Source organism: Apteryx rowi, unplaced genomic scaffold (genome assembly GCF_003343035.1).
Source record: "Apteryx rowi isolate R43461 unplaced genomic scaffold, aptRow1 scaffold_5, whole genome shotgun sequence".
Taxonomy (NCBI): domain Eukaryota; kingdom Metazoa; phylum Chordata; class Aves; order Apterygiformes; family Apterygidae; genus Apteryx; species Apteryx rowi.
In genome coordinates, this window is record NW_020450760.1 from 6,004,291 (window position 1) to 6,021,006 (window position 16,716).

General features: G+C 35.6%; 1 protein-coding gene across 11 annotated transcripts in view; it reads left to right on the top strand.

Moving 5' to 3' along the window:
• The window catches only part of DICER1 (dicer 1, ribonuclease III), a 73,033-nt gene that overhangs the window by 23,858 nt on the left and 32,459 nt on the right, over positions 1–16,716 (top strand). For all 11 annotated transcript variants that reach the window (XM_026079463.1, XM_026079464.1, XM_026079461.1 and 8 more), the window contains 10 exons: positions 2,087–2,279; positions 3,892–4,054; positions 4,514–4,644; positions 6,605–6,739; positions 7,304–7,464; positions 8,572–8,740; positions 10,977–11,449; positions 15,496–15,628; positions 16,054–16,296; positions 16,409–16,563. In XM_026079463.1, coding sequence (XP_025935248.1) covers positions 2,136–2,279; positions 3,892–4,054; positions 4,514–4,644; positions 6,605–6,739; positions 7,304–7,464; positions 8,572–8,740; positions 10,977–11,449; positions 15,496–15,628; positions 16,054–16,296; positions 16,409–16,563 — 1,907 coding nt within the window. In that variant the 5' untranslated portion in view covers positions 2,087–2,135. The remainder of the gene's footprint in view (positions 1–2,086; positions 2,280–3,891; positions 4,055–4,513; positions 4,645–6,604; positions 6,740–7,303; positions 7,465–8,571; positions 8,741–10,976; positions 11,450–15,495; positions 15,629–16,053; positions 16,297–16,408; positions 16,564–16,716) is intronic.

A 16,716-nucleotide genomic window follows, 5' to 3' on the forward strand; every position in this document is an offset into this window, starting at 1 on the left:
CTGATTTATTTGTAATCTCCTGCAGCAGTTATTTCTTATAACCTTCAGTAGTTAATGTTTTCTACTAGGTATTATTTCATATTTGCCTCAGAATTTCAGTTTTTATTTCCTGCTATTCCACTGTAAAACTTAACCAACTTCTTTTCTGTTATATAGAATAGCATACTAAAATATATAGAATACTGTTTAGCTTTTCCTTATTTATTCCTAATGAATGTTTAACTTTGAAACCATGGGCAAGTTAATGCATTTCTTCTTTTGTTTTGAGATTGATGTTAAAATGAATATGTAGAGCATTTGGGAGTTTTGAGAAAATTGGCTTTTAGAAATGTTCCTTTGACTAGGGTGTGTTATCTGATTTTGGGGGGGGGGAGGGAGTATTAGAAAGGATTCTCAGCTTGATGTACTATATTTGTATTGTAGAAAATACTGCTGAAGTGTATCTTCAGATCTTACCTAGTCCATCTCCTGAAAAAGGGGGAATTGATTAGTGAAGGAGACTTCATAGCCTTATCCACAGGAAAACATTTCCTACTAATTGTCCTCAAGTTGGGAATAGTTTTTTTATTATTATTATTATTATTATTATTATCATTATTATTTTCTTCCTTCTCTTATATAAGTTAAATCTTTCTGGCTGTAATTCAAGTCCAACCTGTTCATTTACCAAAACATTCATTCATTTACCTAAACTGGACTTGGAGCTCAAATTCTCAGTTTTTTTTGCAAGTATTAATATGTTCTGTTAATATTGTTTCAGCTACCTTGTCTTTTCTTCTCTGGAATAAACTGCTGCTATTTGGTTTTAGCTCCCCCCCYCCCCCCCCCCCCAAAAAAAGTAACATTTTCTAGGGCTGTGGTTGTTCTAGCTACATTCCTTGTGACTGTGTCTAACTGTTCCGGTCCTTTTTTATTCCCATCTGTACCCCACCACTCTACCTAAGCTGTTATCAAGAGCAGAGCAGAAAGATGATGCTGTGTATAAAGAAATTTTGTATCTAAGAGATTTGTGGCATCAGATCTTGTTGTAAGAATTCATCTCTAATACCACTGGCAGAGACAGGAGCATCTGGTCAAATTCTAAGTCTGGGAAAAGAGAGAGGAGGCACCTGCTTGTAGGAAGCATGACTGGGTTTAGGGAAATCAGAAACCAGGATTGTGAGTTAGCTTCTTTCTCTTTAGGTTCCCTGGGCTGCCCAGTTGGGAGTTAGTTGTATGTCTGACCAAGACTTGGCTGTGATTACTTGGATCAAAAACAGGGGAGGGTGGTAGTGGGAAAGATATCACCCCATGGGGGAGAATCTTCCCAATTAACTTAGTAATGGAGAATCAGTTGCTGGTCACCTTAACTTCTAGTTTCCCGGTATGTACAAAATGTTCATCAGTTAGAATATCTTTCTGGAAATTGGAAGTTAACCTGGCTAGCAACCTATTCTCCACTAGTTCTTATAAATAATTTCTGGTGATGCTGATAGTACTTCTGCCAGTTCGTTAAACAGATAACTATTATTGGACTCCGATTTGAAAATATCAAGGTTTTGTGTAGTTCCTTTTCTTTTACCTCAGACTAGAATAAGGTCCCCGTTCCTTTGTTGCTTGTGTGTGTATATATATGGGTAAAGCTTTGACAGGCCTTAGGGACTTTTTGCTTGGAAATAAAAATGGAAAATGAGAGACTTATTTATACCTGTGCTCTTTAAAATCATTTTTTTCCTTCCTAAAGTAAAGCTAAAACAGTTTGGGKTTTTTTTTTAATGTTCAAGATATTTTTAAATGTGATTCTATCAGAATATAGATAGAACTTTATTCTGAAGTGTACATGAGTAAATTCAAAGGCAGAGAATGAACTTTACCCTGTAAAATGCAGTTTCTTTTGAATTTCTTTGGCACTTTGATATGCTCTCATTTGTTTTATGTGGAAAAGTGCCTACAAAGTTAAAAAAGTACATATTCTAAAGAAAATAAGACAAGATTTAGCACTTGCAGGAAGCAAAATCAAGTAAAGTTACGTACTTTTCTTATACATCAAGAAGAAAGCTTATTGTATTGTAACTGTGTCTAATACTGTTTCTTTTTCTTCTCATAGTAAGCTGTGCTGGAACAAAAATGCAATGAAAGAAACACTGGATGAATGAATGAAGAGCCCTGCTTTGCAATCCCTCAGCATGGCAGGACTGCAGCTCATGACCCCTGCTTCCTCCCCGATGGGTCCGTTTTTTGGACTACCATGGCAACAAGAAGCAATTCATGATAACATTTACACGCCAAGAAAATATCAGGTACTAATGATAACACTAATATGCTAATTTTAAAAAAATAATTAAATACATAAACTTAATAGAAATCTGTCTTCAGAAGATAGTTTTTCATGCTTAGGTGTAATTTTTATTATGTACTTTCCAGTATAGTCTTCCTACTTCAATGTTTAGATGTGTAGCAGTGCTGACTTATCCCTGACCAACAGGGAACACAGCATGCTTCAAACCAAATTATGTTTTTTCTCAAAGAAACAGATCATCTATGAGGGAGGGCCTAGGGAGCAATGACTTGTATTTATTTCTATGAGTACATGCCTTCAAACAGTTTCTTTATATTTGAAAAGCTGTATTTATTTTTGAATGCATCTTATCCAGTGGTTGACTAACTAGTGCTTTATACTGGTTCAAGTTTTTCATCACACTTTGCATTAGTGTGAATCACAAAGATATCTGTATTGAAGCTGTGTGCATGTTAACATAGTATAAATTTTTGCCCTTTTCTAGTGCATACTGAACATAAGACTACTGTGAATGAAATTGGACAAGAGAAGGCTCAGTTAGCTCATGGGCTTAAAGCAGGAGGCAGGATGGCTGCTCTTGTCTCCCATAACTGCTATCTGGTAGCTGCTTCCAAGGAGCAATTTTGGCCCTGGAGTTCCTGTCACAGTTCTGTCCCCTTGCTAGTGAGCACAGCGTAGGCAGCAGTGCTGGGCCAGGTCATGCACAATTTTGCAGCAACAGCAGTCCGCTTAACATAGGGAGAGGAGAGAACAGAACAACCAGAGAAGTGCAGGTTGCGCACAGTCTAGGCAAGTCTCTCTCACAGCTCCACCTGTTGGGAGTTAATTTTGTCTTTTCTTCCCTTAGCTTGGCTGCATTAAACTTTATTAATATCCACCATTCCCTCTTTTCAGTCTGCTCTGTTGAACTGAACAGAGTTTAGGTTACTGCTCTCTGCAAAATATTCTTGGGGACAAATGTAGTAAGCATTACRCTGTGTCTCTAGATTGTATGCATACAATCATAATCTATCCTTCCCTCTCAGACTTTATCTCATGCAGACTAAATCTTTCTTTTAGTTCATGTGTTGGTCAAAGCAGCTTAGTAATGTCAGAAACCCTGGCAGGCCCATCTGATTTTTGTTTTATTAAGGAAAGCTGTTTTCTAAGTTCTAGATTTCAGTTCTCTGTCCTATAGAGGTGCCTTAAAGCTGGCATTTGGTTAGTACTGCCAAAAAGGTCAGATCACCTTGAGCTAATACACTTATTTATTTTGCTGAAATGATGTATACAATTAGATTTAAAATCTCAAGGTACTGTTTGTTCAGACAGCTTATGTAGCAACATTATCTGTTAAAAAGACATAGTTAGAAAGTTATTTAAAATAGCAGCAAATTCCGATACTAGGGAAATTTAGTTTTAGAAGCTAGACAATATAGTGTGTATTAATATTTTAAATGACTATGATAGTACATTACTATGAAAGAAAAGTGTTCATTCTATGGCACTAGAAAGATCTCTGCAGGTACTACTGACTTGTCTAGAGTTCATGTACCATTTCTGTGGTTTTTTTTTTTTTATCAGGTATTTTACTGTACTGCTGCAAGTAATGACATTGTTATTCTTAAACCTAGGTTGAACTGCTTGAAGCAGCTTTGGATCATAATACAATAGTCTGTTTAAACACTGGCTCAGGGAAGACTTTTATTGCAGTACTACTCACTAAAGAGCTGTCCTATCAGATCAGGGGAGATTTCAACAAAAATGGAAAAAGAACCGTGTTCTTGGTCAACTCAGGTAAGAGCAAAAATGTACCAAGTTCCCAAACATATTGACTCATCTTAATGGAATGCTCTTTATTAGAAGCTGTGTGAAAGTAATGTTGGATGAAAATTCTGGGTATAGTACACAAATGACAAGGATGCTAAGCTGATTATAGAAAGTGATAACTTTAATCTCTTGCCTTTATACCCCATTTAATTCAACCTGTTTATCTCTCACCCCTTCTGTTTCCTGATTTTTAAAATAAGGCATTGAATTTGAAGTGCAATTTAATCATCAATTTGTTTCCTTACTGTAGTTGTACAAATATGGAGTTGCTTTATACCCCTCATTTAACACTAGCATAACCTAAAGGTCATATTGTGAAACACTGTGCTAAGTAATACGACATATATCTTCAAAATTAATGTAAAGACCTTTTGCTGCTTTTGTGATTAAGGGCTTTTTTTTGCTTTTTTTTTTTTTTTACTTTAGCAAATCAAGTTGCTCAACAAGTGTCAGCTGTCAGGACACATTCAGATCTTAAAGTGGGAGAGTATTCAAGTGTAGAGATAACTGAATCATGGACAAAAGAGAAATGGAGTCAGGAATTCTCTAAGCATCAGGTAATGTGTTAAGTATAAACTATAAATATAAATAATGAGTATAAACTAAGTTAAGCTTGATCAGAGTGATGATTTCTTTACAATTATAGCTAAACATTTCTCCTAATAGAATTTCAGCATAACCATGGTATTTGCATATGAATTTTCGAGGCAAAACATTTAAAGGGGGGGTACTCGGGTTGTGTTAAAAAGCTGGCCTTTAATCCTGTGTTTGCAGTCTCTCTGCCTTGTGGTTCATGACGATTGCAGAAGAAATTTTGAGTGTGCACAGTGTACTTTAAATCCCATTACATGATGTTTAATATTGGGTAATAAATAGCATACTGAATACTCAACAAAAGATTATGAAGTTGAATGCTCCCTGGGGAAGCAGTGCATTATCTCTTTGACATGCCTTTTATTTCTGCCTTTTTGGAAAAGCTATTTCTGTATAGTACTCTTATATGGAAAATCGTTAACTTTGGGAACAGTTTTTCCTAGGTGATTTTTTTGACCCTTTCTGTTGTAATCTATTTCCAATGTCTACCTAAGTATCTTGCACTAATATAAGCGTAGACTTTTAGTTCTCTGAAATTTGTGGGGTTTGTGTGCAGTGTAGAGGCCTGTGAAATAAATGTCTGAAGAATTCCGTTAAGTGAAAGGGCTATTATATTTAGTGTAGTACGGTGTTAGCATAAAGTAGTGCATAATTTTTATCAAGAAACTCAATTTCATCTGCTATAATCACATGCTGATCTTTTCATCTTTTAAATCTTTAAACTAAAATATTAATAATATATAATTAATTAAAAAAAAATTCTAGAAAGCCTGAACTGAGGACTCTGAGATACCATTCTGGCCAGCTCTTGCTGACAATAGCATGAAGATATAGCAGCACTGAATCATCCAGTAGTAGGGCAGAATATTTTATTCTCTAAAGTAACTGCTTCTTCAAATGCTTTGGTTAAAGGTGTTTTAACAAAAACAAACTTTTTTTTAAGTTTATTTTCGATGACACTTTCTCATTATTCCATTAGTTCATTCAGTCACTTCTCTTATCAGTTACTTCATCTCTAGATGTTAGGATTCATGATTAGGGCCTAATTGTGGTGTTTGTATTTACAGAGAAATTGCCCGATAATGGATTCGGAACGCCAAAGTCTGAGAAATAAGACAAGCTAGACTAATTTATGTGTAACTGTATTGTATAATATACCTTTCTGACTTACCAGAAGCTTCTGTGTTGTTAAAATTTAACTGTGAAGTTGAAATGCCATCTTAAAATAATAAATAGTCATTCTAACTTTTTGCAAAAAGTTTTGCAATCCTCTGTTAGAGGAGTGGATGCAGTTTTAAAAATATGTAGGTTTGTTTTTGATCAATAATTTTGAGTTAAAGGATGTGCTTTCTAAAATCTTTATTGTTGTCATTAATCTCAATGTTGTTTTTTGCTGCATGCACATACATTTCACTTTTTTTAACTGAGTTTTAGAATAGGGGAGAAAGACACTTGCACATAGGACATAGATTTGTGATAATCACCAAGAAGTGGACTCAGGAAGCAGTGATCTTTTCCCTAAATAATTTTTCTGTGATAATACGCTGCTTTTCTGCTGCAGCTGCAGATGGYTTATGAGTTTATGAAGAATTATCTTTCTTGCCAGAGACGCAATGATGAGACGATGAGAGGGACGTTAACTGGTTTTGCATTCCATGAAATTTGTTCTGTGTAGTCTGGCTAGAGTCCAATATCATCTGTTTGTATTCACTTTTTTTCTAGGCATATGACTGGAGGCAAGGTGTACTTATTTTGTTCCCTTTTGTTCTAAGGTGGTGTGGGTAGATGAATAGAAGGAGTTGGTGTCTGCTAGTGCTGTTTAACAAGACTTGCAGAAGAGCTTCCCTACTTCACATAGTCATGAAAGATGGCCTGCTTTTTTTTTATACTGGCATTTTCTTTTCCTTGTTCCCTTTAATATAGGTTCTGGTTATGACGTGTCATGTTGCTTTGACTGTTTTGAGAAATGAATATTTATCCCTGTCAAACATTAATCTTTTGGTGTTTGATGAGTGCCATCTTGCAATCCAGGACCACCCATATYGTGAAATTATGAAGGTAGGTTTCCACTGTGTGACTGCTGTGACAATTGATTAAGGAGCATGAGTGAGGGGAAAGGGGCGGATGAGTGGGAAATGATTAAGCCAGCTTTGCTACTGAGAACATCATGCATGGAACTATATATTAGCATATTCTGGGACTGAGAATTTACTGCAGTGAATTAACACTTCAGTGACATTATGAGTTAGAAAAACAGTGTATTTACCATGTTGTACAGTGGCGATTATAGAAAAATCTGACATTAACAGAAAAGAGAAGCCAAACTTATGGACTTAGGGAATTTTTAAAATTCATTGGTAAAAATATTTGAGAGAAACTAGTAGAGGTTGGGAATGGGATGTACCGATGATTTTTTTTTATTATTTTTAAAATACTGTTTTCTAAATATGTTTGTAGGGTTGAACAGAAAATATCCAAGTTTGGTTCCTTGTCCAGAACCTGCTATTGAAATAATAGCTTTCAACTAAGTGTCTAAGTTTGCAATCTACTAGCTTGATGGTAAACTTGCAGAATGACRGAAGGTAACTATACTAAGGCATTTAATTCTGGTTTACTTCACAGATCTGTGAGGATTGTCCATCATGTCCTCGAATCCTGGGATTAACAGCTTCCATTTTAAATGGGAAATGTGATCCTGCTGAGTTAGAGGAGAAGATTCAGAAACTGGAGAAAATCTTAAAGAGCAATGCTGAAACCGCAACTGATTTGGTGGTCTTGGACAGGTATGTTTTAGTATAATTGCGGCTGCTAAATTGATACCTGTGTCCTTCATTTTGGATACATCAGAGAAAGAAACCACTAGAAATATTTCCTCTCGAGTCCTATGAAAGTTTCTGTGTATGTGATGCCATTACTTCTACTRGGGATGGGGAGGGAAGGTAAACTGTTAAACTGCTTTTTGAGTAACCAGCATTGAAGCATAGCTTTCCTTAAGGTTGTAAGTATGAAGGCCACCTGGCCTTGGAATCTTCAGAGCTTTTGCATAGTTTTTAAAAAAACTGGAAACTTCGCATTCCACATCACGTTTTTGAACAACTTGTAAGACTGACAGTTTTATGTTTGAAGAGTAACAGGTCCATTTCCAGTATATGCCATAATCTTACTATCTAATTTAGAAAAATGTTGCAGCGCATACAACAAAAGATATATCTGTAATACCTGAAAGTTTATATTTATTTTTTTTATATATATATATATATATTATATATATATATATATTTTTTTTAATGAGTAGCCTGTGTTTAGAGACTAATGAAAGACATTGGGGAACGAGAGGAAGCAGTAAAAACAATACTGACATACCACAGCAAGTGGGCTTTTTTCCCTATGTTATTACAGAATGTGGAATGCTGTGAATATTGTTAAAATAAATAAAAGTGGTGATAATGTGACTGCTGTAGAGGAAGAATTAACATGGAGTGATTAATATGTTGCATGTTTTCTCACACCAGCTGGACTGCATTGTGTGAACTTCATCTTAAACAAAGATGATTGCTCTTGTTCTAGAGCAGTTCTTTTCTTTAAAATGCATTTTTGTGAATGTGTGGGGAACTATTTGCTTTTAAGAATTTTTCTCTCATAGCTTTGTCATTTAAGAAGAGTCACTTGTGTAAGTGCAAATATGCGTATTTGCTAACTTTATATTACATATATTATTTGGCATCTCAAAAGACCACATTTTGGAGAACCATCATTTGTTTCACTCATGGGGGGGAAATGCACTTGAGTCCACTTCTTATTGCCCTTACTATTTGCTGTATAATGTTAACAAGCTAAAAATAACTGACTTTCAAAAGCTGTATTTGACTTGATCTTTGCCCTCAATTAAGATATACTTCTCAGCCATGTGAGATTGTTGTAGACTGTGGACCATATACTGACAAAAGTGGGCTGTATGGAAGACTATTAAAGGAATTGGATGAAGCACTTACTTTTCTAAATGACTGCAACATATCTGTACATTCAAAAGAGAGAGATTCTACATTAATTTCTAAGCAGGTAAGAACTTTAAGCTGTATGTAAAACCTGGGGAATTGAAATCTTCACCATTGTTTTTCTTTGCAGTATATGTTACATTACTGAAACTTTTTCTAAGCAGCCAACCTGGAGTATCTGGGGGCAGGGGGAAACCACCTTCTAACTTTTTTTTTCTTTTTCTCCACTAATGGTGCAGAGCTTTTCATAAGTATGAGTAAACCTTGAATGTCAACAGTTTGATTCCTAGATTAGAACTTCATCTGCTTTGAGAATCTTGTGTTCGTATTTGTTTAAGGCAGTAAAATAATTCTGTACATTTATGTTGTGGGTGCTTTTTCTGAGGTCAAGAATTTGATGTCTTCATGACCTCCAGTGATACTTGAATAATTCAATACAGAAGAGGAAATAGTAACTCAGGAAGTATTCTGAAAAGTTGTACCTAGTTGTGTTACAAGATGATAAAGTAAGAATTGAGGCATAAATTCCAGCTATAGCTCTGCAGTTTCCACAATTTATCTTAATCAGAAGAATATTAAGACTAGTGCCAGTAARTACATCCACACCTTCTCGCTGGAATGAAATCTTGCACCTCACGCTTGCCCCTGCATTTTTTGTACAATGGATGTCGTCACATGGGATGACAGAATAGAATCCAGAACATACGGCCTATTGAGCATGGATCTGTCACGCTTGGGGTCCAGGCATCATCTTTGTGCTCTTGAGCTCTGCAATTTGAAATGTCCTCCTCAGGTACAATTATGCAGGTGCATAAGTGGTTTATTATTATTATTTTTGTTGTTGTTTTTTGTTTTTTAACAAGAAGTCAGTAATGAGTCATATTTCTTAAAATAATCAGTGAAGAAGTTGGAGAATATATTTCTCTATTCCATGCAAATTATTCCAATTTATTTTAACGTTCTTGGAAACACAGCACTCTGGCACTGGCCAGAGAAAAGATTATTAGGTCCAGAGAGAAGACTGATTTGTAGAACAGCCATTTTTCTGCCTTTTAGTATAGCACAATTGCGTGGCAAAGGGAATCCTGGGTTACTTCTGTGTTAAGCTTAAAATGCAATAGAGTAAAACATATAAGGAATGCTGGCAGCAGCGATCAATCCCCATGACTTAAGTTGTCCATAAAAGTGGRTTAACTTCTATGCTGCTAATATATGTACCACTTCTGTGCCTGTTCTCAGTTCCAATGGCTCTCCAAGAAGATGGAGGCACCCATATTAAGAAAAAGAAAACAGTTTTACACTTGTGGTGCTCTTTGTCTTGGCTATGGAGTCTAAGCTCTACATGCAATTACAATTAGTTTAGATAAATTCTGGCCTTAGTTAAGTCTTGCAACTGACACACTTCAAGAAGGATAGTGTAGAGAATATGTTGATAACCTGTTTTATACTTCCTCACAGAAGGGAACAAGAAGAGAAATTCATAGAGCCACTGAAAACTCTAATATCCTGACTGTTTTGTGATACTTCTCGGGTAACACTACAGCCAGGTTGTGAGTCTTTTGAATAGTGGTATCCTTGTACTCCCTTTCTGGATTTTCTACTGTGATGTCTGACCGCTTGACTTGGGAGGGGGAGGAGTCTTCCATTGGATAATGTCTTGGTACTCAAATCCCTAGGTGGTTTTCTCTGTAAAGTGGGTAGTTCCCTCTCTTTCAGATTTTCTTACTATATGCACCCACAGCCTTATTTTTTCCTATGAGAGGCTAGACTTACTAAGATTAGCCTAAGGCTACTGCACAACTTCCTAGTTAGATACTTTGAAATGTTGTATCAATAACAAATAGCAGAGTAAAAATGTCTATTAAACTGTTATTGTAATTGTTGAAATTGTTACTAGTTTCAGCGTTAATGACAGGGGATAGTATTTTCTGCTATGTTTATCTAGCTGCCTCTTGAGGTATTCTGCTTTTTAGCATAATTATCTTGAGGTAAATTTCAAATGACAATTCCATCAAAGTGCAAAATAGTAATTAAAGTTGCTTTTGTTGAGATACAGGAGTGTACAAAGTTCAAAGTTTAATTGTAATAATTTAGGAACAAGAAACTCAACATCTTGCTTCATCAGCAGCACAAGTTCCCAAGGTCTACTGAATGACAAAAGCTGACTTCTAATGTCTTTATAATAAAACAGTCATCATAATACTTATGAAGATTGTGCTACATGAAAAATAAGATTCCAGTCTAAAGTGAATAGTTAATAAATGTACTCTTTGAACTGATATTTGAGTTCTTTTTTGTAGATACTGTCAGACTGTCGAGCTGTATTGGTTGTTCTGGGACCTTGGTGTGCAGATAAGGTAGCTGGGATGATGGTGAGAGAGCTACAGAAGTATATCAAACATGAACAAGAGGAGCTGCACAGGAAATTTTTATTGTTTACAGACACTTTCCTAAGGAAAATACATGCACTCTGTGAAGAGCACTTCTCACCTGCCTCACTTGACCTGAAATTTGTAACCCCAAAAGTAATAAAGCTGCTTGAAATCTTGCGCAAATATAAACCATATGAACGGCAGCAGTTTGAAAGTGTTGAATGGTATAACAATAGGAATCAGGATAATTACGTATCTTGGAGTGATTCTGAAGATGATGATGAGGATGAAGAAATTGAGGAGAAAGAGAAGCCAGAGACTAATTTCCCATCTCCTTTTACTAATATTTTATGTGGAATTATTTTTGTGGAAAGAAGATACACAGCAGTTGTCTTAAATAGGTAAATCTTCTTATTTAAAAATTTCCTTTTTTAAAACAAACAAACAAAAAAAACCCAGTCATACTCAGCAGCCGGCCCATGAATGTTAATGCTGTGACTATGTAGAGGATTGTATCATATATTTCAGAACTCTGTTTAAAATTTGGTTTAGGAGATCGTAGTGAATCTGCATAAAGAAAGAATAATAAAAAGTGAAATATTCAGGCTGTGTGCATATGGGGTGGGTGGGAAGACCATGTGTATTTTTAAAATTGTACTCAATAGCTGATTTTTGGACCTTGGTTTGTAATTTGATTTCTTTTCAAGACAATATATGAACTGTTGTACTTGACCTGTAGAATGGACATATACTGATTTGTCTTAATCAGTCTTTAAATTCATATTTGTGAGGGATACTGGAATTTTTTTTAACCTACCGAGTGCAATATTTTGGAAATTTTTATTCTTACCTTACTAAATCACATTATTTTATGAGCCAAGTTTAAAGAAAATCAAATTTATGTTGCACAAATATCTCTTTTTAAGATTTACTAGTACTGCTTTAACAGTTGGTATTTATAAAACGCCTATTCAGTAAAACTTTGAGTAAAACATTAAGCACTTCTTACAGTCTCCACCAAGAAAAATACGATCCCTGGAATATATGCCAAGATACACTTTGCAGTACTCAGTTCCTTATCAGATTTTTTTCTTCAATGGGATCTGTGTTAGTTATATATACCTTTTTTAATTGTTAAATGCTATTTATCGCAAACCATGAATGACATGTTTCATTTATTTGCATATCTTTTTTTTTTGTCTGGATAGGTTTTTTTGATAGCATGCTAAATGTCCTGTGTGATTTGTTTACTGCATTCCAGATAGGTCTTGACCTTAGAGACCTCTGAATCTGACCATTTTGTTGTTAGCTTTTGCCTGAACAAATAGCTTGTTTGAGTACCTAATATATTCTTTGATCTGCAAACTTGCCTGTTTTCTATGGACTTCTTCACTTTTCTTTGTCTTTTTGCACCCTTAAATGTGTGTTTACATAAACATACTATATAGTGCAAATTAAACCTTTCAGTGAAATGAACCTGTGCTGTTAATAACTTCAAAAAAAAAAATTAACGTATTCTGATGAATTTTTTGCTGAACTGAAAGGAGCATTTCACCACCCTACAGAGACTGAACAGAATTGTGAAATTAATTCTTTTTTCTTGTCTGTTAGTCATGTGGTTGTTTTTTTTTAATGATACCCTGTTTTTCCATTGTGTGTTCTTGAAAACGGTGATTTATACCCTATACTATATCCTAACTGCTGTTGAACTTGACAGAGAATATGATTTCTAAATGGAATAGGTAACCAGTTGGTACCATCTTTAAGTTCTAGGCACCTTTGAAACAAGTTGTGGGTAGCAAAAAAAACCCTTGTATGTAACATTTTACCCCCTTCCAAAAGTTAGCTCTCCAGCAGACTTGCAAAATGCTCCTTTACCTTAAGCAAACCTGGTATCAAAATACCTGGATGATCAGCAGACCTGGGCTGTTCAACAAGGCTGAAGACCTTCACTGGAGAGCCTCGCTGTATGCTCAATTTAAACTGAGGGGTTTTAGTTCAAGGGCCTTTCCTGATTGCAGCTGTAGATGCTGAACAAGTGGAAAGGCTGGCTCCCAAATAAGGAAGTCACAAGATAGTTTGGAGAGAATATATGAAAACTACTCAAGCTTTCATGTGTAACACAATCCAGCATGGATCACTGTGTAGAACTAAGTTAAAGCAGAGGTATCATGCACCTCTTTTCTTTGTACTAGTGACTAGAATCCCACTTTATGAAGTCTGTAGTTCATGGTGACTGAAGAAGGGCAACACTGGTGACATGTGTTGGACTGTRTGGAAGAAATGGGTAGGAATTTCTTCTGAAGCRGTAATTGGAGCTAATCCATTTCATTAGAGACTTTTAGCAACAGCCACTGCACATATAGTAGATGCTACAGATCAGCTGCTTAAAACTTCATCAGATATGTGTAATAATAGTCAAAGATTTTAAGTGGCTTATTTCCTGGACAATCTTCATAATTCTTTTGTTTGGTCTATACGACGGAGTTCTAGTTTCTGTAAACTGCTTTTTAGAACAGAAGACTTTTCCTAATTCCTCATTTCAGTCATGCAAACCACCCTTAGAGAAATGTCTGAAAGTGCAAGTTTTTGTATGTATTTGAAAAACAAGGCCTAGGAACTACCATTAATATTACTTCCTTTTTAACTACAAAGTAGAAATCTTAAATTTTTCTCAAGAACTTGCCAGCGCTGCACACAGGAAAGTGTTTATTTAGATGCTTTTAATTGTTGTCCGCTTCTGTAGTGAGATATGGTAAGACTATTTGAAGTCTTTAGTAAATACCCAAATTGGAGCTGTGTGACTTGACAGAAATGTCATGTGGAAAGAGAAAATAGAACTTAGGAATTTTGTCCAGTTATAACCCATGCTTACTTAGTATGTCTCTCTCTGAGTGCCTAGACTGCATACCAAAATGTGAATCTGTTAAGCCTTTGAACTAACAAACCTTGCAGATTTTAATACCAGAGGATCCTTTTAGTCCCTTTTCCTAAGGATACTAAACTATTTGCCACTGCCACATTCTCTTGCTGGTTCCCTCTGTCCATTCCAGTTTCAATAGATTTCAAGGGAGAGGGTAGAAGTCTTTAAGGTGTTTTAGGTTCCCATGAATGTGGTAAAAATCTGTGACCAGGTAAAAGGGAGAGACTTCAGTAGTGTTCCAATGGAGGAAGGGGAGAACTTGACATTTTCCATTCTGTTTGGCAGCAGCTATCACAGTGCCATCGTCTTCTGTGCGGCACAGCACTGGGAGACGTAATGGGGAGGAGTCTGAATTACTGTCAGAGGTATATGATGGCAGGCTGTCCTGTGGATATGAGGAGGACCTGGTGATAGCAAGATGAATATGCCAGGGGCAAATGGAAAAGTGGTTTTGGGATGACTGTTGAGAGATGTGTAGGAGATGCAAGGTTTTTTTTTTTTTTTAATATGTGACCCCTTGATTCATATTGGCTCTGCTGCTCATAAACCTGTTATGATTGAGAAATCCCAGATTCTGTCCATGCTGGAAACAGATCAACTAAGGATGCTACAACATAAGCAATTACTTTGGTCRCACAAGGTAATTATGCTTTAAAATCCATCAATGCCAAATTCTAGGTTCAGTGCACTGTTTATGTAAGCAATCTTCTAGCTTGTCTGTGAAATCAAAGCACTGCAGAAGCTAGCCTTTTCTGCTCCTATAACCTAAAGAAAGATGCAGGGGAATAGAGTGAGAGCATGAATGATCCTAACCTCTCTGTTTAGTGTTCCTTGTTAAAAACTTTGATTAAATCCACCAGTTGTAGATACGTTTGTGTTAGTTTAAAAAAAAAAAAAAGTTAATTAAGTAAAAATAAGTAAATAAAAAAAAGTTATTTAAAAATAATTTAAAAAGTATCTTACTAAGTGGGCTGTGATCACTTTTTAGAAAAACAGCTCAACAATATTTTTGTCATTAATATACCTGAACAGAATGTGCATTTTAAAACATAATTTATTCTTCTTAACCTAAAAATTTAACACTTCATACTGGAGAAGCGTATTTTTTGAGGGCACAATTAAAAGATCTTTCTGCTAAAGTCACTCAGCCAGCATTTACAGAAAATGAGGTTAACTTGCAGATGTCTTGAATAGGGTGTTGAACAACTGGAAACCTTAGAGTAATGTCTTGGTTTAAAGATACTTTTGCTTTTAACAGTGGTTTTTTGGTTTTTTTTGCATGATAGGTCTAAAATGTTTGTGATGCATGCGCACACATACTGCATATGTATGCATTCTATCTTTTATTATCCTTACAGAAGTTTTCACTAGAAACTAATGTCTTTAGAAAACACGCAGACCAGTTTATTTACATATTGGCAAAATATTTAACTGCCATGCTTCCATTTTTTTTTAATGTATATCTTACAAGCAGAAGATTATTTTTCATTTTCTGTGTTGTGTGACTTGAATAAATATTTTTAGGTTGATAAAAGAAGCTGGCAAACAAGATCCAGAACTGGCTTATATCAGCAGCAATTTTATAACTGGACATGGCATTGGCAAGAATCAGCCTCGTAACAAGCAGATGGAAGTAGAATTCAGAAAACAGGAAGAGGTAACTTCAGTAAAAAAAATAATTGAAACTAGCACTACCTTCAGAACCTTTGTTTACAGGCAAAGTCTGGGCACAGTCATTGGAAGTTCAGGGAGTACCCTTGGTTTAACAAATATGCATACTTATGATACAGATGTTCTTCGTAAAAATAACATGGTTAGAGAAATTATTGTGTCGCATTGCACTAATGGATAGAGATTAAAACTGCTTGTAAAATCGTGCTTGAGTCTTGTCAGATCATCAACCATGTAACTTTTCTCCGTTGGGTTAATACAGTAATACTTTACAGAAAATCAGTGCATTTATAACTGCATATTTAGGCAAGTTTTTAGAATGACTGATCCATTCTTCTGTTTTTACTAGCTGTTAATCGAGTGCATGATGCAAACAGGAGCCAGATTAATCTCTCTTGGTTACTTTTGCAGGTTCTTAGAAAATTTCGAGCACATGAGACCAACTTACTTATTGCTACTAGTATTGTAGAAGAGGGTGTTGACATACCAAAATGCAACTTGGTGGTGCGTTTTGATTTGCCCACAGAATACCGTTCCTATGTGCAGTCAAAAGGAAGAGCTAGAGCACCAATTTCCAATTACATCATGTTAGCAGATACAGACAAAATCAAAAGTTTTGAGGAAGATCTTAAGACATATAAAGCAATTGAGAAGGTATGAAGCTGAAGGAATGTGCCTGTTTTTCTTTATTTTTATCATAGTTTTTTGTTTGTTTTTAAGAGGGAAAAAAACCCTTCTCATTATGTTCTATTCTTAAAACGTTAAGATCCTGAGAAACAAATGCTCAAAATCTGTCGATACCAGTGAAACTGAAACTGAACCCATTGTTGATGATGATGATGTATTTCCACCCTATGTTTTGAGGCCAGACGAGAACAGTCCAAGAGTTACAATTAACACTGCTATTGGACACATAAATAGGTAGGAGGCATGTTCACTTTTTCCTTTTACTTCTTGTCTTTGAATAAGAAGTTTCTTAGTCTGTCTCACAACAGGTTGGGGTACTGTATATGCTTCCTCTTAGAAATCTTGACAGAATCTTCTGTCCTCAAGAGAATTGTCACAAGGATTTGA